The sequence below is a fragment of the Corvus hawaiiensis genome, chromosome 7, assembly GCF_020740725.1.
Source record: "Corvus hawaiiensis isolate bCorHaw1 chromosome 7, bCorHaw1.pri.cur, whole genome shotgun sequence".
NCBI classification, from domain to species: Eukaryota; Metazoa; Chordata; class Aves; order Passeriformes; family Corvidae; genus Corvus; species Corvus hawaiiensis.
The window spans coordinates 14,745,830-14,766,836 of record NC_063219.1 but is presented as its reverse complement, the minus strand read 5'-3'; the positions used below and the strand labels follow the sequence as shown (position 1 = coordinate 14,766,836).

The window sequence follows — 21,007 nt, the reverse complement described above, 5'->3', positions numbered from 1 at the left end:
ATATTGCATAAGCTACACTGACATTTTTAACTGCAGAGGGATCTAGGGATCTGTTTCTCCAACTATAACCCACAGGAGTTAAGGCTCCCCAAGTTCTAGCTAGTAGTAAAGCATTAGTGTACAGCAGTTTTCCTTGGTGTTTTTCGGCATCCCCTTCTTTTTAGTTAATAAGTCAGCTGGAACCTTTCTGTAGGTTAAGGACTTCATAAATAGGGAGACCGTCTACTCTATCATTTCATACACATATTTTTAGTGGATATAAATTCATATCAGCACAGTAAAGGTAGTTTTCACCTGTGTTTTGCCTTTTAGGATGCTGGGACTCTTCATCCGTGGTATTGAAGAAAACAGCAGATCTAGGCGTGATGGTCTTTTCCATGAAAATGAATGCATTGTGAAGATAAACCATGTGGACCTTACAGATAAAACCTTTGCACAGTAAGTGCTGGTTTACTGATACTTTTAACTAACCAGGATTTTATACAGTGCTGTGTTTAAGTGATTAATAAAGGGATTAATATTTATTTCAGAAAAAATGCCTGTAAAATTGATATGTGCCAGAAACTTTGTAATTTTGTCTGAAACCTCCAAATAAGGTGAAATTTGAGGAGTTCTAGTGAACTTACTGTGCTTACTTAATTTAATAGCATTAATTTTTGTAATTGCTATCTTCCCTTTCTAGTTCTTCTGTTACTTTTACCATATTGTCTTTGTAATTTTTTCTTCATGAGACCTTCAGAATGAGTCAACATCACAGCATGGTTTTTAATGTTCTTTTGCAAATAAAATAAGATTTTCTTTTTTTGTGCTGCAGCTTTTTGAGCATTTAATTTTTTAAAAAATACTTCTACTGTCAAACTATGATTACTTGAGCTAATTGGTAAGTCTCAGTTCTTATGACTTTTATTAAGTCTGTTGACATTTATTATCCATCTCAAATATTTTTTAAGTAACAGGTTGTTTTGATCATCTATGAATTAATGTGACATTGTTGTACAAAAGAATAGCCTCTCAAATTTCACAGATATTTGCTGTAGTAATTAAATAGTAATTTGTTTTTGCTTTTAATCCATATGTTTAGACAACTGAGTGATTGTGTATAATATAACAACAACCTATTCAGATGTCAAGGGAGTCGAAGCTTAACTTTCTAAACAGTAAGCCAAATGTTCAAGGCTTCTAGACTGAAATCAAATACATAATTTCACAGTTAGGAATAAATATTTGCAAAATAGGTTTTCATGAAACCAGCATAGTTCTGTAGCTTAGGTATTCTTGTTTCTGAGACTGTGCTTTTTCCCCTCTTGATAGCTTTTCAGTTCCAGCATTTTGCATATTTGGTGGTAAAAGCACTCTGCTGTGATGTCGTACATGCCATTCTCTTCCATCCGTGGAAATTCCTAAATAAGATATCAATTTTAGCAGAACATAATTGTTGGTATCTTATTAAAACATTTGTTGCCTCACTGTGCAGTTTTTTAATGAAATTTCACAAATGAGATTTTGCTTGAATCAAAACCTCTCTTTTCAAAATAATATGTGATCCTTTTTTTACAATTTGTTGTCTCTGTGTTTTCTTCTGGATGTAACTAGATCTCCAAAGGCTTTCAGCCCTTGAGGTGTTTGTGGAATGGAGGACTCTGTATGTTTCTCTGTAAGGTTGCTAGATTTTGGGGCAGTCTGAAACATGGCAGGAAACTTTCTAGTTCTCTGTCAGGCTTTCCTTCAAAATGCAACATGTAGGACACTTACTTTCTAAAAGCTTGTGTAAAGTTTTGAGAGTTGGAAGGACTATTTACCATAAGAGTTAGCTTAGAGACCAGTCTTTTTAGACTCTCTCTCGGTCATTGAGAGAGAGAAAGGTGACTTAAAGGTGATTCAGAGCAGAGCCTGATTTCATTGGTCCAAGTTTCCTTAAGTTACAAAACCAAGTAGTGTGGTTGCAGTGGCATTGCATCTGAGGAGAAAAAAATGTGTCTGTTGAGGGCTCAATGTCTGTTTGGGGACTGGGGGGAACATTTTGGATGAGCTCTAGCCTATTCCTAAGTCTTACATTGTTCTGCTGAATTGTTTTCCAAAATAGCCTTCAACATCATCTCTCTTCCCTGGCTGTGGAGAATGGCTAAAGAAAGACTCTGTCCAGGTTGAAGCTAATCTCCATGAACACGCCTTTTAGTTTTCATCTGGCATGACATAACTGTACTACCGTGACAGAAGTCCAAGTTACAGAAATCCAGTAATTGTAAAAGATGCAACAAAGTATTGTTCCAATGACTGTTGACCCAGAAATAGCAATCAGATTCTCCTTTGAGAGGAAAATCTGTTGGCTAGTTTCAAATTGACATTTCTTCATAACCCTTGTAAAAGCTGTTTTAACACTTACTGTTACGTGCTGTCTCTTTCTAATTTCAGCAGAGACTTTCTAGAATTGCCCCTGACAATTGCTTCTTCTGCAGCTGTAACAGCAGCAGCCTACTTTCTGTATTCCCATGTTTATAATAGCTATGTATTGGGACTGTTGGTCTGCTTTTTCATTTGCTGCTAATCTATTCAATTACATTCTGTTGTGCTGCAGAGTTTCTAGCACCTCTTTTAACTGACTCCCTTACTTCTTTAAAGTATGCATTTGGGGTCTCAAGAGATACAAATTTCTCCATTCATTATTTTTTCCCTTTGAAGTGCAGCCAGTTATTTTGCCCCTGAAGACTGCATTTAGACTTTCCCATAGGATGTCTTGAGTTATTTCCACTAATTTTTGTTTGAAGGAGATCTTATGTTTTCTCTTGCATATATTTTAACTATTAATCTTTTGAAACTAAGTTATTAAACTACCTTGTAATATATGACCAAGTGGCTACTTGTAACAATGAAGCTGGGGTGCAAAAGAAACCCAGTTAAGATTTTACATCCTTATGCTGGAAGCATGCAATGGTTTCAACTATCAGGGTAAAATCTGTCCTTGAGAACTTTGACAGGCTATAGGTGAACAGATAAGCTATAACCTCTGCAGACACACTGGGGCACAGTCTGTTACAGCTCTGACACTGAACCCTTGAGGGTGATGCTAAAAGAATGCCTTCCTACAACAGTCTCCCAGCTACCTTTCTTTTCCAAGTTTGAGGTTTTTCTCTGGCAGCATCTCCTGTCAATGAACGTTGCTATTCTGACTCTTGACACTCGTACACTCAGTGTGGCAAGGATGGTTCTTTCCCACAGCAGTGTCCACTGGGACTGACCCCTGACTTTAATGTCTTCATGCTACAGAAAACCCTCTTAAAACAGCCTCTCCTTTCCACCACCTACAGCTGCAAGGTGGAGGTACTGTGCAGCTCTGTTCATCTGGGAAAGCAGTAGGTGTGTTTTCAAGACATTTATATTTGCAGTGGCTTCCTTCGTCAGTGTGAAAAAGAAATTATTTCAGAAGTACTTTCATCATTGATTCCTGTTACATAACTGAGTGTAAAGCCAAAGCCAAGACTTCAGCAAAATACTTAGACTGACAAACACACTACAGAAGGGTAGGAGATAAGTACAATGTTCTTAGAAGGACTCCATGATTTATTTAAAATTTAATGTAGCCATTACTTCCCCTCTTGCTCCAATTCAGCTAAGCAGAAGTTTTCAGTTTCGTTCTCAAAATGCATTTCACCTACTTCTTCCATTTGTACTCAAGTGGTCTTCTGCAGTATGGAAGAAAATCAGTCCACTTCAACAGAAAGTAGGAGAGGAAAGCATAAAAGAAGGAAGTCTCCTTTGTTCCTTTAGAGTCCAAGGTTTGTAACATGGTTTGATTGACCAAATCTACGGGTTATTCAAAATCCAGGGAAGGCTTTATGAACAGCTCTTTTGGCCAACTTGTCTTAATTGCCTTACAGCCCACGGGAATCTGAGCACGGTATTGTTACCATGGTATCAGTTCATAGAATCATAGAATGTCTTGGGTTGAAAGCGACCTTAAAAATCATCTCCTTCCAACCACACAGGCATCGACAGAGGGTGGGATGTCACCCACTAGATCAGGTTGTTCAGGGCCCCATCCAGCCTGGCCTTGAACATTGCCAAGGATAGGGCACCCAACAGCTTCTCTGGGCGACTTGTTCAAGTACCTCACTACTCTTTGAGTAAAGAATTTCCTCCTCATGTCTGGTGTAAACCTCTCTCTTTTAGTTTAAAACTGTTCCCCATTGCCTTGTCACTATCAAGGGGAGTAGTTTCATTAAATGCTCTAACACAGTTTCTGGTGTTGGATTTGAGCACATCTGTAAAGGCATTGAGTATGCAAAGCCTGCATATCCACTTAGCAAAAGGTTGTTGGTTGAAAGATGTGAGTAATATTGCCCTATTTATTTATCCATTTATGTAGAAACACAAATAGTTGCACCTTTTTGATCACAAGGTTTTTTTCTAATGTCTGTGTATCCCATACCCTCATCCTATTCTATTGCTGTGGAATCAGCCAGCAGTTGCATTAGGGATTACAAAGGAATCTGAGGAGCAATTAGACTGGATTTGGAGAAAATGGAGAGTTGAGCTTGCTTGGAGTAGATGTATTGACCAGAACAATTGGTGATGAGTGCTCAGTGTGCCTCTGTGCCAACAAGAAAATATGTAACAGACAAGCACTTGAAAAAAGCAGCAAGCTGTAACTTCAGAACTCTTTTGATGAGCTTTTGCGATCAGGACTTCCCTTCCTGATGCTCTGCATGAAGAATTGTGTTCATTAGTTTATTCTGGCTGATACATTTTCGTAGCAGCTTAGGAATCCCGACAGATACACTGCTCCTACTTGAAATATAAGGAAATGCTCTCATTTTGAAATCTTATTTCATGTGTACTCTTCTAAAAAAGGAATGCTGTAGATGTGAAGATAAGGTAAATTTTCATCTTATTCTCTGTAAAAAACTTCAAATTTTACTCAAATTTTCTGGTTTGTTATGTGAATTTTCATACCTTTCTTTTAAAGGGCTCAGGACATCTTCCGTCAGGCAATGAAATTTCGAAGTGTCATCTTGGAAGTCCTTCCTCCATATAATCGAGAACAGTATGAGAAGTCTGCTATTGCTCCTCTTTTTATTCTGAATAATGAGGAAGGAGTTACAAAAACAAAAATTCCACCTCCTCTTCATCCAAAACCTGCTGTGAAAACAATCAATCTTTCTGGAGCGAGCTTGGAGTCAGGTGTACAGGGAACATTGCAACAAGCTAAGAGCCCCAACCTCCCATATCTGGGTAGAAAGCCATCTTCTCCCTCACTGTCTCCACTTATGGGCTTTGGCAATAAGAAAAATGCAAAGAAAATAAAGATAGACCTGAAGAAAGGTAAGTCTTTGGAGATGGTATGATTAATTCTGTATCATGTTCTCTATAGTGATACCTTAAATTTTAATTTAACAAGTGGCATTAAAAGTACAAGCAATTTATTTGCTGTTTAAAAGTTCCAAAACTTTCCGAAGGTATAGGAAGGTTAACAGTAATGTTCCCTACGGTGGGCTTTCTCATAAATTGTGGATGTATGTTACCCAGATTTACTGGTTTTTAAGACATCTCTGCTACTGATTGTGGAAGCAATTCCATTAGCAGCAAGTGATTTTAAGAGATAGTTCAGTCTTTTCACAAGTGTAGAATAAAAGTTTGAACTGTTTGCTGGTGACCTTAGTTATTTTATTCAATCTTCTAATTGACCACAACACTGTTACGGCATTCTTTTAAAGATAAGTTTTAAAATATGCTCTGCTCTGTTTCATGTTTTCCAAGAGCTTGACCACAGATTTACCTGTCTTTCCCTTTTTTATTTTCTGCAAACCTTTTTTTTTTTCCTCCATCATTTTTTTTCAGCTGTCAGGAGGCCAAATTCGTGGGTGTATCTTTAATTGCTGTACCATGCAACTGTCTGTTTTTGAATGGAATAACAGGTTTAGGTACATGTAGTAAAATGTGCTTATGCAGATTCCAATTACCATGTATATTTTCTATTTCATTTCTGTCTCTGATTTGGCTGAGAGTTAAATTTGATCCTAGAAGTGGCCCTTTTGAAAACTGTAACTTTATTCTCATAACACATTACGAATGTAATCAAGCTCTCATTTCTTAATTTTTATTGCTTCCTTACTTAAATCACTTGGTTTTATTTCTGAGCTCTTTAGCTTTGTGTTAACAAAACCTACTTCAGAAATTCCCCACTCTAGATCTCATGATTTTGATTTTGAAACATTTACATTTTTAGAAATTATAGCAATGTGATACTGACATGATGATATCTTCGAAAACTATCACATTGGGTAGTAATACTGCTCAATATAAAAAGATTTTTATAGACCCCGCTATTCCCAGTGATTTTAGTGGCTTATAAGCAATACCTGCTAATATTTACTTCACTCCCTAATTATTTGTTATAACATATCTGTTAACACTTGAGGTTTTTTATTCAAACAACTTCACTAATGGAAGCTTAGAAATACCACTTTGTCCTTTCTGAACAGCACATCATCAGTTTTTGCATTCAAATCATGTGATATTTTTCCCATTTACCAAGTTTCAGTAAAATCTGCTAAATTATATTTATGCTCATAAATAAACAAATCCAATTGCTCTGATTCTATGAAAGACAATTGACATTAATGTGAAGACTAATATTGAAATGACGTAGAGAAAAGATAAATTCTTTAAGAAGAGAGTTCTTCCTTGTTTTTTATTACTGTGTGCTTACCAAAGTATTTCCATCTGTAGCTGTTGTAAGAGGGTTTGGGTATGTGTTTTGCCATCAATAGATGTCTTCTCTAGACCATGCAGAAAACTGGCTTGTGTTTACACTTTTTGTTTGCTTTCTTTTTTAAGAGTTAACCTGAATGAGTCTCTGGGGTATCTTGCTGACAGTGTTTGCTTACTTTTAATGATCATCGTTTACATGTTGAAATTTATGTTGTGAGTTCTTTATCTGACATTCTAGGTCCAGAAGGACTTGGTTTCACGGTGGTTACCAGAGACTCTTCAGTACATGGTCCTGGTCCAATCTTTGTGAAGAATATTTTACCAAAAGGTGCAGCAGTAAAAGATGGTCGTTTGCAGTCAGGAGACAGAATCCTGGAGGTTAGGATAAACATGCACTGTATTTGCATTGCTGGAAATTGATTGCTAGTTTTGTCATAAATCTTTTATTTCCTCATACATATTATTGGTGTATAGAACTACAATTCTTGCCCCTGGTTTTAAAAAAAGTCACTCTCACAGCTTCTATGCCACTTGTTTGTCAACAAGTGTTTTTACACCACGAGGTGAAAAAGTGGTTCTTTTCACAAGGGTCCATGGGGTGTTTGAACAAGGAAAACCTGGTAAGATCTTGTTTTTTAAAGCAGATAAATGTATCAGTTTAGGACCAAAACATGTCTTGCCTCTTCAGCCACTTCCAAAAAACTCCAGTTAATATCAAGCTGGTTAAGTGCTCATTTTGTGGTAATTTTGCTCCAATCTGTCTGTTGAAAATTTTCAGGTATCTTGTGACTTACAATCTTATTATCTAATGGGTTATTTCTACTTCCTAACCTAAAAAGCTCTTAAGGTAAACAGTTTTAATACTAAGGTCTCGTTTCTTCACTTTTCATCTTTGAAGTGCTTTACAAACTAATTAAGCCTCACAAACCCCCTGCAACGTGGGTAAGTACTACAGAGCTGTTTTAACAGATGGTGAAAATGAGGAGGAAAAAGGTTAAGTAATTCGTGCAGGGCCAGAGGGGGAGACAGTATGGGAGCTGTTGCTAATTCTTCTTTGCTCTCAGTCACTGATTGACACTGTGTTAGGTGAGGGGAACCTAATAAGCCTGCTAAAGGCAGTCATACTCAGAGATATGACATCCTCTGTTCTTTTGTGGCTGGCAGGTGAATGGACGGGACATCACTGGCAGGACCCAGGAAGAGCTTGTAGCTATGCTGAGGAGCACAAAGCAAGGGGAGACTGTCTGTCTGATTGTGGCTCGTCAGGAGGAGGCCTTTCTACCTCGAGAGCTGGTAAACTTGTTATTCTTTCCGGAAGAGTGATTTGGAAACAATTCCATGTTTTAAAACTAGCCCAAGAAACAGAAATGAACTGTTGTCAGCTGAGAAAGCCGACAAAAGGTAGTCATATAAGGCTTGTGTCCAACAAGTATTTATACTTACATTTGATTTTGAGGGATATTTGATTTTTATCTACTTTACTTGCAATTCCAATCTGATTTTTCATCCCCAGAAATGACAGCATAAGCATAACTCACAGGGGAAAACTGTAAATTAATTTTGTAAGTGTGAGGTCAAGCATAACTAAAAATGGGTTATTTGCTTTCAGAAAAGCAACAAGCTTTAAGCCAGAAATTTAAAGTGCATGTAATGAGCCTGCAGCTTATCAGTAACAAACTAGTGAGGATGGCTGCCCCCAGGAGATGTCTCCTAAGCCAGGTGCCCAACTGCAGGAGTGGGGCAGAATGGAATTCCACTGCCCTCCTCTCAAATTTTGGAAGCAAGCTTTTCCTTGGCTGCTAGCCTTTGACTTAATAGGCTCTTGCTTGTCTTTTTTCCATCTCAAGTGCTTAGTTTTCACTTTTTAAAATTAACACTGGCATGAAACTGTGCTCTTTTCTCTCATAAGAGAACTGCATCCGTGTAAAAGTGCTATCTGATACATGTTTGTTTCCCCCTCAGAGAAGGTCATTTCTTTGGTTGCCTCTTCCTTATCTTGATTGATGGCTATACTTGACCTTTCATTAAGTCCTCAGGATAAGGGAAGGACAGCATTTCCTGCTTTTGTCTCATTTTATCTCCTTCAAAGAACACAAACCGCCTTCATCCTTTTCTTAAGATGCCGCCTTCTTGCTTTTCCTTTAGACTGTTGTCAGGATCTTCTACAGAAATCCTCCATTATGTTTCCTCACAAAACACTGCTGACAGTTTTCCTCTTGTTTCCTTGTTACCTGTTGGACCTTGTTGAGGTCAGGGTTGCTTGTGATAGGATAGGAAGCTGGAGGGGCATTCAGGTTCTCTCATGTGAGTCTTTTCTCTTGTATCGCTGGTGCCCACTTTTTCTTGTAGTAGAGCAGTTGTGAGGTGTCATAGCAAAACTATTTTTATATCCATTTTTCTCTTTTATTGTGTAATTTTTAAGGAGTATAATGGCAGTTTTCAGCCTTGTAATTGGGCATTTGTTGTCAGTGATTCCCAAGGCACCAAAATTGGTCATTGCATTGCTCTGCTAAGTAAGCCCTGAGCTGTAGAGTCAGTGTTTGTGTGGATCACAGGGAAGTTTCTGAGTTTTAAAGTACTAAATTATCTATTCTATGAAGAATTTCTTTTCATTCACCAGCTCTTCTAAATAAGGGCTTATTTTTTGAAAAAGCTACCCATCAACAGTGTTTTCATGTGGGTTTTTTAAGTTATAAAGCACATTACTTAGAATAGGTACTTTAAAAAAAGGTATGCATTCTTCTCTTCTCTCTCCTGTTCCCCCAACATTATTGTGTATTGTCATAGTGCAAAATCTGCTGGAAATCACTGTAGCAGTGTGTGGGGATAAAAAACTGGAAGAATCTAAAAGCTGTTTATAATTTTTACCTGCCACAGTTGTGTGATATTAAATTCTGGTCTCTACAGCAAGGATTAACTACCTTTCAAAAGGTGATTTACTTATGACTGGCATGATTGAAATCCATGAAGTAGCCGCATTTATCCTGCTAGCTTGACCTTCGCCTAGTTTGCTTCCTCTGTGTAAGGATGATCCACAAGTGATGGCCCTCACTGTAACAGTGATGATATGGGAATTCTAATATTGCTCTGTGTTTCTCGTTATCTCAGTCAAGTACAACACAATACAAATGAGAATTACTGCAGTACATTACGTGAATTTATGGAACCAGCCCATCTAAATTAAAAAGCCCTTCAGCAACATCTGGTAGCTCACAGCAAAAGTGTGAGTTACCATACCACTAAGATACCAGATGTTGATGTTAACACAATGCTTGTTAGAATTCATGAGATGTCTGAGAATAGTCTCAACAAAGATTAAAAAAAAAAATTAAAATTGGTTTAGCTTTTTTTGTTTGGTTTCAGCTTTAGCCATGATATTACATTGGACTAATCCTCTGCTACCTCAAAAGTTACAGTACTGTTTTGATCAAAGAGGAGAAAAATGCCAGCACTTTAAATGTTTGTTTTTGGAAGGAAAAGCAGTGGATAATCCAATGTCTTTCAAGGACAGCTGTAACTGAGTGCCCTGGCTGTGTAACATGCATGCGGAATTTACCTGAATACTTGGGGATTTTGTTAATGCCTGGCAATAATACAGTAATTGTTTTATATCAGACTTGTTCTTGCTTTGAGCAGTTCTCCAGGGACTGTAATCTGAGATGTTTTCTTTAGATTCCCTTTACCTGTTGAAAGGAAAAGGAGAAGGGCCACCTAGTAAATGTACCCACTCCCCACAGCTTCCTGTGGCAAAGACGCATCTGGAAGCTGCATCCACTTGAAACCCGTGCACAAAGCAACTTTTGAGCATGTTGCTCCACTAGAACTGGGTTTTTATGTGGATTTGCTGGAGAGAGTTTGATAACTGCATGGGTACAAAGCAAATAATGTAATAAAGTCACACTGGGTGGCATTTGGTTGCATGGGTCTGTAATAATATAATTTGACTTTACCTTGTAATAAAGCTGTGGCTTGGAGAAAGCTTGGTCTCACGAATATTTTCTCTTCAGTAAGATAGGTGGGAGCAGAGTTTGGGTATTTTGTTACTGTGATCTATGCTTACGAATTGCTAGCCAAGTAGAAAAATATATTCAAAGTAGCAAACCTTTGCCACAGCAGCTGAGATGTGATACGGGTGCGGATGGATCAGTGTTCCAAACAGGCATTATTAAATTTTAGGGAATTGGGGCTTTGGTTACACTGACTGATGCCACATCTGAGAGTTACACAGTTACAGTGTTTCGTACATAACGAGGGAAAATAATTGAGAACCCAACATTTGTAGGGTTGTTACTCCTTTAAAAAAAAAGAAAAGGAGGCTCTAATGAGATTTTTTTCATATATTGAAACAGATCGGTGAAGTAGAATTTGGACCAACCACAGGCTGTCCTCCTTATTATCCAGTTAGCCAAATGTTCACAGTAATTCATACCAGCTGTTGACAATGTAGCAGCTAAGTAAGGACCTGATTCCAAAACTCCAGGGGAAGATCTTGATTAACTTAATTACCACAGTCTGTAGAGTGGCCAGTGATTAGTGTGTTCTTTAAGGTGCATTTGGGTTTTAAACTGTGTAATAGTCTTTTCTAAAGGATGGTAAATGTTACAGAAAGAAACTGGTTTAACTGAATAGGTTTAGATTTTCCAGCTCCTCTCAAAGTGAATGGAATGCACATCAAACTGTGGCTATCATTCTGTTGTGTTTTGGAAATACAGTGTTTTGATCATGTGTGTCTGTTGCATCATGTTTTTTCTCTAGGGAAAATGTGTGATCTGAAAGTGCCATTTCTTTTCATAATGGTGCAAAATCACTTACTTCCCCTTCTCTTTCTTTATCCCTGCATTGGTAGAACAAGGAAAACTACTTGAACGAGAACAGCTCTGGTGCAACCCATTCTGTGCTATGATCCTTTGCAGTTCTTTATTCTGTGTGATGCACACAAGCAGAGGAATGTGACTGTTCTGCAATTGCCAGAAATAGTATAGCACCAAAAATATTTGCATGCATTTTTCTGTAAGTTAGTGCACATACATTGTAATTTTTGCATGCACTGTATTTTTGTTTTAAAGATCTCTTTGACTTACCAGTTGCAACTGTAGTTGCTGTTCCTGTGGTTTCTTGGCATATTAACTGATCCCTGAAGAATGGGGGGGTGAAAGGGAACAAACCATCATTTTTATAACAATAGCTAAATGAACAACAACGTACTGAACGTAGTATTGGTCTTTAAGTCTTTTTTTACATGTGTATTATACAGAATAGAAGGAAGCAGGATGAGTGGCAAGTTCAATTAAGCGGTTTTTCCTACGTACCATGTGATTAACTTTTATGTTTCAGTCTTTCCCTAGATAATTTCTTCCACTGCCTTGAACTTAAATGCCTGAAGGAAAACCAGTTGGTCTATTTGTTTTAATATTCAAAGCTTAATTTCTATTACTTCCTTTTAATTGTTGCTTGCCTTTTTATGTGCAGGAAATAATAGGTGAGATTACAGCCTAGACTTAACCATTTTTGCACCTGTTTGTAGTTCAGAACCGTGATTCTATTGCTCAATTATCCAGAAATGGACAAATAATTTCAGTCAGAAACTGATTCCAGCAAGTACCATTTCTCTGTTATGTTACCTCTGTTCTAAGGGAGATGAATTGGGTAGGGAAAAAAAGAAGCATATATTGAATTTTAATAGCATACACAAGAAGGAGTTCTTGAATTGTTCTGTGTAGTGAAGACAAGGGTAATGTAAATGCACATGGCACCTTTCATCTTTTATAAACTATGTAGATTTTTAAATATCCTGAGGATTTTAAAGGAAAGTTTATTTTTGGACCTATTCTCTTCATCTGGAATAGTTGAGAAGTGAGTAGGTTGTGTCTACGCATATTTTTAAAGACAATGTATATTTTTAAAGACAAAACATTGTGTAGTGCAGCCCCTCAAAGGTTTTCAGGTTCATTATGTATTTCATTACTAGTTCATTATGTCTTAGAGTACTGGAAACTGTTCTTTGCGGTTTGTTGATTAGTTACTGTGCTCTTTACAAAAGTCAGTGAGAGAGATCCCTGTTAAGAAGGAATGCAACAATCTTTCCTGTCACAGTGAAAGGTATCTCTTTATGCATGGCTTGGGTGGGACTCCCTAATCTACCAAAGGGGATTAAATTGTTTGATAATCCATCTGTCTTTAAAAAGTGGTTGTTTTTTGAGGTCTCCTATGCAGTGAAGTGCCTGTAAAGCTACCAGCACAGCAAATATGATTTTTCCATGTGATAGCAATTGTCAGCCTTTTTGATGCCGCAGAGACCTTATTGCATCTGGTCTACTATTGCTTTCTCTGTCATGCCTGTCAAAGTGTTATGATCCAGCAATTATTTCCCTTTCAGATCCTACTGTTCCTATATTCCAGCAAATATGAGGAACATTAAAAGGATGGTCTGAAAGGCCCAGTCATAGCACTCATTGCCTGCAAGAACTTCTGATGGTGCTCTGCCTGCTGGTAAAGAAAAAGTTAGGGAGGATACAAGTAAGGAGAGAAAAACATAATGTTACTTCTGCTATCAGATAAGGTATTTATAAGGTGTATTATAAGATTACTGCCCAAAACTCCTAGGTTTAGGAACCCTATCACAGAATGCTGGGAAATGAAAGCTGCTTACTTGGTAATTTGAGTCGTAGCTCGGAGGTTGCCCAAAATTGTCTGGAAGCCCGCTTTTATTTATGAAATCATAAGTGTGTATATATCAGAATAGAGGCATATAGAATCTGATCTTAACAGAAATTGACTCTTCATATATTTTAGGTGCACTTACCCAGATCTACAGTATTTCCATTTAATAAAACCAAACTATTAGGGCAATTTTTAAATCCTGCTAACAAATGTAGTGCCTTGCCGTTTACAAGGGTCACTAGTTTTATTCCATATACCATATGAATGTTTCTAAAGTCTTTCTGTCTTAGAATACATTAAAAACTTAGAAAAAAAGTTTTCCTAGGCTGACTTAATGTAAAACATATGGATGTGGTGTTTGAAGTAGACATAAAAGAATTAAACCCTGCTTATTGCTTTGTTTACCATCCCTTTAAAACAGTGAGCAGTAAAATGAGTGAAGAGTTGGATTTGTACATCTAAGTGTTGTGACCTATTTGCCTGGAATGTATTCTGACGTGATCTAGTAGCAGCAACCCTAAATTCACCCTGAAAATATCATGCAGCCTTCCACCTTCATGTGTGATAAGATTTTAGGCTCTAAGTGCCAAGGTGTATTAACTGCATAAGGCTCCAGCTCCACAGAGTGCATAAGCACACAGCTCACTCCATGCATGGGCTGAAAATGGGTGTTTTCACAGTGAGGCTGACCTTGACTGAGGGCTGAACTAGTTAATTTTTCTTCCTCTGTTTCCTATGGTTATGTAGCTTAAAAGGTTAAGTGAGACTGCATTTTTTAAAGTTGAACAGCAGTGCACACCAAATTACAAATAAAAAACTTTTGCAAGGGAAAACCATTTCCTTGGTGGGTTTTCAAATAGGCATGTCAAGCAAACTGGAGAATCTCCATTTCTGAAATGCACTGTATCTGTCTTGGATGAAGAGATGAATCTAGTTTTCTCAGTTTTCGAAGCTATAATTCCAGAGAGTCTACATAATTCAAACCAGACACATTCTATCTAACATGACACAAATTTGTAGCATACCATGTTAATGTTAAAATTATCCAAGTACAGTATAATATATCTCCATGGATTTGCTACTGGCTTTCTTACTTAGCAGGGTGTGCCATTAGTGACCATTTAGTTTTTATTGCAGTATGGAGTACAGATAATTTTAAAGAAGCCAATATGAAATATCTGTCAGAAATGCTAAAGATGAATACATGCAGCAATGACTTCAGTTATTTACTTGATTGTGGCAAGCTTACAACAGTGTATTACCTTTGAGTATTACTTTTAAGGGTGTTACAATATGTCTATTGCAAAATACAGTGCAGTTTTTATAGTGACTGAATGACTGAACTGTCAGCAAAGTATTTCTTAATTGTAGCTAAGTGCTTGGAAAGAACATGGAGCATGATGCAAATAGGGGGGGTATCTTCTTTTCAAGCTTTTCTGACAATAATAGCTATGTGGTGCCACAATTTAAATATTTTTATCAGAAAGTAATTGCAAAAGCATGCAAATGTCTTATTTCCTTCATAAACCTTTGAAAATAACCCTCCTGGGTCTTGTGCCTTTTGCTGTCGGCTCTGAATGGCACCCCAGGGAGTTGACATCTCTTATCAGAAAAGAGCAGCCAGGCAAGGGGCAGTCAGCATATTGAGAGGCCATAATAGTGTGTTGGTCAAGGGCACCAGACAGGTACTGAAAGGTCTCTTGTTGTGTTAAACAAATGCTATTTCCTTCCTGACTAAGTGAGAGCTAAGTTTTTTGGTAAGCTTTTCTTATGGCAAAAAATACAATAAGGATATATAAGGCAACCTTTCCAGTGAGAGATTAGCATTAGATTATCATAAATCCACAGATTAAAAGTGCTGTGGTCATTGAGAACAGGCATTGTAAGATTAAATAAAAGGGCTAATTGAAAGTGGTGTCCCATGGTAGACAGAGGATTGACACAATATTGTGTAGATATAACCATGGACTAAGTACAAAGTGGAAGAATAAAATGAACAGTACTTTTTTCAAATGTTATAGTTCGGATTGTACTGCTCTGGTGACTGTGGGAGTAGGAGAAGGCTAAAAGTATATTCTTTGTGATTTTTAAAATACTGAGAATTTATTGGTGAGACCAGTAAAATTTTCGATTATTTTTAATAATCCTTTATTATAATCTTTTAATTAAGAAACCGGAGATCTGAGATATGGATGTGCTTCTAAAAATTGAAATCATTGGCAGAATATTAATTAAAAGTATTATTTAATAAATTATAAATATTATAATAAATTTAATAAATAATAAATATTATTTAATATTTAAAATTAATTAAGTGTCCTGAGACCCTTAGATACAAGTTTTCAGTCTGCATTGCTGAATGTTATTTAGTACTGTGTTATTAGGGCTTTCTGCTTTCATATCTAGGAAACTCTGTATTCTCTCACCTTCATATAAACTCTACTGAACTTTTCTGTCTGGTTTCTGGTGATTCAGTAAATGTCAGAATTTATTTTACTGAAGTTGCATGCAGGTATATTGGTAGATTAAAACATTCCTGTCCTGATTTCCCTTGTGAGGGATAGTACCTGTTTGGTTGTTTGCTCTGTTCTGTTTAGCCACCGAGTCTGGACAGCAAGAGAAAATATTTCCTCTTAGACAACTTCTGTTTGTTGCCTTCTGGTCCAGGAGAGAGAGAGATCTTTGTCTTCCCCAAGCAATTGAGAGAGGTTGGGAACTGCCTAGAATGCTGGATGGTGCAACCAGGAGGGAGCTTTGAGCAGAAAATGAGGCTGGCAGACTCCTATAAATAGTAAAGAACAAACATCACTAGGCTGCAGGGATGTGCTTATCAGGAGGAGACTGTTCAGAGCTTGTTGCAGCTGTAGAAGCCATTGAAAGCTGTCAGGCTAAGATTTAGCAAAGCTGAAGGAAGGAGCTGCCCAGCAAGGACTAAGTGAACACTGGAGACCATTCTTGAAGTGTTGGGTTGGTTTTTTTTGGTTTTGTGTTAGAGTTTTTTGGTTGTGGGGTGTTCGTTTTGGTTTGGTTTTAACTTCAACCTGTGTCTCTGTTGAGTACATTTTATTAATACTTAAAAGTGTTCCTGTCTCAATGTACTCATCTTAAAGGAAAGAACTGAGCAAGAAATTGGGCAAAGGGGGCAAGAGACCTGCATGGATGAATAGGGAACTCCTGTCATTACTCAAGCGTAAGCAGGAAATACACAGGAGATGGAAGCAGGGTCAGGTCACTTGGAATGAATATAGAGAGGTTGTCAGAGTAAGTAAAAAGGAGATAAGGAAGGCCATGGCCCATCTGGAATTAAATCTGGCCAAGGATGTCAAGGACAACAAGAAGGGCTTCTTCAAATACATCCATAACAAAAGGAAAGGCAAGGATAATGTGGGGCCATAACTAAACATAACGGGGAGCCTGGTAACAGAGGATGCAGAGAAGGCAGAGTTACTAAACACTTTTTTTGCATTGGTCTTCACTGAGAAGGCCAGCCCTCAGGAATCTCTGACCTGGGATACAAGGGTAAAGGAGTGTTGGAAAGAAGAATTTCCCTTGGTCAAGGAGGATTGGGTTAGAGAACACCTAGGCAAATCTGGCATCCACAAGTCCATAGGTCCTGATGGGATGCCTCCATGGGTGCTGAGAGCTGTCGAGGCCATTCACGATCATCTTTAAAAGGTCGTGGCAGTCAGGAGTGGTGACTGAGGACTAGAAGAAAACAAATATCACCTCAGTCTTCAGAAAGGGCAAGAAGGAGGACTCAGGGAACTCTGTCCACATGGATGACAAGAAGGTAATCAGGAGTAGCCAGCATGGATTCACTAATGGTATATCATGCTTGACTAACCTGATTGCCTTTTACAATGAAACAAATACCTGGATGAATGAGACATCGTCTACCTTGACTTCAGCAAGGCTTTCAACACCGTCTCTCCCAACACCCTCATAGGCCAACTCAGGAAGTATGGACTGGATGAGTGGGCAGTGAGGTGTATCGAGAACTGGCTGGCACAGGGTCTTGTTGGAGGCCTTGGTGTCCCCCAGGGTTCAATAATGGGCCCATTATTCATCAATGACTTGGATGAAGGGGCAGATGCCTCCTCAGCAGGTTCACTGGGAGGAGTGGCTGATCCCCCTGAGTGCTGTGCAGCCCTTCAGAAGGACCCTGACAGGTTGGAGAGATGGGCAGGGAGGAGCCTTTTGAAATTCAACAAAGGCAAATGCAGGGTCCCACACCTGGGGAGGAACAACCCCACGCACCAGCACAGGCTGGGGATTGTCTGCTGGAGCAGCTCTGCAGGGAAAGACCAGGGGCTCCTGATGGATAACAACTGCCCATGAGCCAGCAGTGCCCCTGTGGCCAAGGAGGCCAATGGGATTCCGGGGTGCAGCAGGAAGAGCACTGCCAGCAGGTCGAGGGAGGTGATCCTGCCCCTCTGCTCAGCCCTGGTGAGGCACATCTGGAGTGCTGTGTCCAGCTCTGGGCTCCTCAGCACAAGAGAGACACAGAGCTCCTGAAGCAAGTCCAGAGGATGGCAGTGAAGATGATTAAGGAACTGGAGCCATCTCTATTATGAAGAAAGGCTTAGGGAGCTCAAGGTTGGAGATATTCAAGAACCACCTGGACACAATCCTGTGCCATGTGTTCCAGGGTGACCCTGCTTGAGCAGGGGGATTGGGCCCCATGACCCACTGTTCTCCCTTCCAACCTTACCCACTCTGGGACTGAGTGAAAAGTATAGACCAGACCATCTCAAAGCTCTAACCATCCTGAGGGATCACCACTTGGCTATCTGGACATCGATTAATGTGAAGATATCTTGGTTTTCCTACTACAATTGAGTTACTTTCCTATGTCTGCAGTAGGGAATAGCTTCAGTGATATACTATCATTTAATTCCTGAACTGCTGGGGTATGATACATTTGGTATGGAAAATACATGATGTGGTTGTTGATTGGGTAATTAATAACATACAGCTGTAAGTTTTTTCCAGACTAGAAACATATTTGTGTTGCAGCTCATTTCATTTGTTCTGTGTTTGAGTTCAGATTCTAGGATGATCTTGAGGTAAGAAGTGTTTCTAATAGAATTCAAGGTTTAGTGCATTTGAGAGGGTTTCCTTTACCAGACCATAATTCTGCTGATGGTGGTTGCTATATTGTAAAGTATTGATGTCTTGGGATAATGTTTTAGCAAAGTCAGGGAAATAGAAGCAGTAGGAATCCAGCTCTGTGAGTCACTATCAGCATTTAATATTCATACCTGCATATTCTAGGAACAGGGGCCATCATTCATTAAATTAGTTGCCCAAATGAAGCAGGTAATTGATGAGCTGTTAACTTAAGGATGGCTGGAGCTCTTTTTGTCATCAGTGAAAAGGTATTGCTTGGGAAGAGCATTATGATCAGGATAATAATCTGAAAACATTCAGCGAGTGTAGGATGAAATCAAGCTTCTAGGTTTTGTTCCTCGCTTTTTCCCTCTGTTTTTCCTCCTTTCTGCTGCTTCTCACATCCTCTCACAAACAAGTTTTCAATCTTGTATTTGCACCAAATAGTCATGATGTTGCAGACTGACTACCAGGCATTTGCGATCAGATGCTGTGCAATGAGTAGCAGAGGAAAATTTTGAGAGAGTAAAGACAGAGTTTAGTTGCCTTACAGTGAATTTATCACTGACTTTTAGATATGCATCTCCTTTCCTCTTACCCATCCTTGTGAAATCTTGGAAGTATCATTCAGTCTCCATCACGGGTAACAAGTTTTTGATAGTACTATTAGATAAAGTTCAACATTATTTTTAAATCAGTTTTTGCTGGATCTTTGGATAAAGCTGAATACAAATAATTAAAAGATGTTTAGGATGATTGGACTATGTGGAACAAGAGACTTGTGAAGGACTTTTAAAAATATTAGAGTGTTCTCTAGTAATAGGTAAAAGCAGCTTAAATTAAATTTACTGAGGTTTTTATATGATTAAGTGATCTGTTTCATAGAGAGCTGTAGCAAGGAAAATGTTAGACAAATGTTACAGATTCCAAATTAGGCACTAAGGAAAACATAGGAAATGAAATAGTGACAGAAGCTTGCTGTATTGTCTGGTGTCCTGCTGAACACATCCGGCATGCATAGAGTGATGTGGTAGGTTACTTAACAAGGGCTAATGCACAGCATAATTATGTTAAAGGAAGCTGGGAAATACAGAACATTGAGCAACTCTGTTGGGTGACCAAGTTCAGCTTTATATGAAGTCCAAGCTCGTACTGAGGTAGCCCTATAAAGCAGTTTTGACTGCTCTGGGTAAGATTGCCATGAGCACTGGGAGCTTTTATGTCCTGTGGTAACAGCCCCCTCACTGCTTTTCTCACAGTATGGGCAAAGACAAAACCACAGTATTGACATAGAGAAGGGGCAAGTCTGGTGCAGATGTCACGGATTAAAGTGGAAGGATAGTAGAAGCACACAGGAACTGCTTGCCTAGGGGACCAGGGAAGTAATACCAAGTCCTGTCCTAAAGACAGGAATCATCACAGGATGATGGAAAATTCCAGACAGGAATCTGGGACCTTTAGAAGAATTTCTTCTGTCCAAATCTTGACAGGATGTGCCAGTTGAGTAGAGTTCTGATCTAAGAGTTCTGAATTGACTGATGAGAATATGTGCAAGTTGGAAAAAAAGATTGGGCAGAAAATCTTTTCTCTAAAACCTTGAGAAAGTTAATGTAAAATGATTATGTTAGAAGGCCAGTAGTGGTGTGGTTTTTTCCTTACACTGGCTCTTCTGAAGTTAGAGGAGGAGTATTAAACAAGTTATCATTCTGTATTGTTCACAGTTGTTACAAATTTATAGATTTTGGGGAGTTATGCTCAGGATGTCCATCCAAAGCTGAGAAATAAAAGTGACAGACATGTAACTGAGAATTCTGTACTTCTGGTGAACAAAAACAGAAGCACAAATGTGTAACTTAGGTACTGGAGATGAATGCTGGTATGAAGACAATTGTCAGTGTTGGTGCTGTGACATTTTTATATTTGGCAATTAGGCAAATTGTATTGACTTTAATATCATGTAGTTACATTCCAGGAAAAATTTAAACATGGTGCATATTGGGATTGAGATTGATAGTCAGTTTTCTGGCTGATGTGATTCCTCTCTAGCCAGTGGTTGGTTCTCATCAGTGAAAGGGCATCTGAAATAAATGCAAGTATACTTAGGTGCTACTGTTTCTTCGGGATAATAATTTCTGCTCTTAGTTCTGAGGTCATACTTCTGTTGATTAGACAGCATGATACCTGAATGCACAGGTGTGCTCTGACTGCTGAGGAAACATCTGTACTGTTGGCACCTTTGCTGACAGTTGCATTGATACTGCATGTCCTGCAGCTTAGGTCCTGGAAGTGATACCTCATTAGGGAAGAGGAGGATTGGCCCAGCTACTGCACTCCTTGCATGTGGCCTCTACTCAATAACTTAATGTGAGAATTTGACGCTCTTGGAAGCAGCAGTCAGTCATCTTTCAACTTGTACTTGTCTGTGTGCTTCCTTTTCATAGTTTTTTCCTATTAATTTTTTAATAGTACCGTTTCAAAGAGTAAAAAATGTCCAAATGACAAGAAACAAAAGCTAATTAATTGTCTTACA

At 38.5% G+C, this 21,007-nt stretch overlaps 1 protein-coding gene across 1 annotated transcript in view; it reads left to right on the top strand.

Moving 5' to 3' along the window:
• PARD3B (par-3 family cell polarity regulator beta) overlaps positions 1–21,007 on the top strand; it is a 403,293-nt gene that overhangs the window by 180,693 nt on the left and 201,593 nt on the right. Inside the window, exons 7-10 of the mRNA XM_048309307.1 lie at positions 313–438; positions 4,964–5,319; positions 6,947–7,086; positions 7,873–8,001. Coding sequence (XP_048165264.1) covers positions 313–438; positions 4,964–5,319; positions 6,947–7,086; positions 7,873–8,001 — 751 coding nt within the window. The remainder of the gene's footprint in view (positions 1–312; positions 439–4,963; positions 5,320–6,946; positions 7,087–7,872; positions 8,002–21,007) is intronic.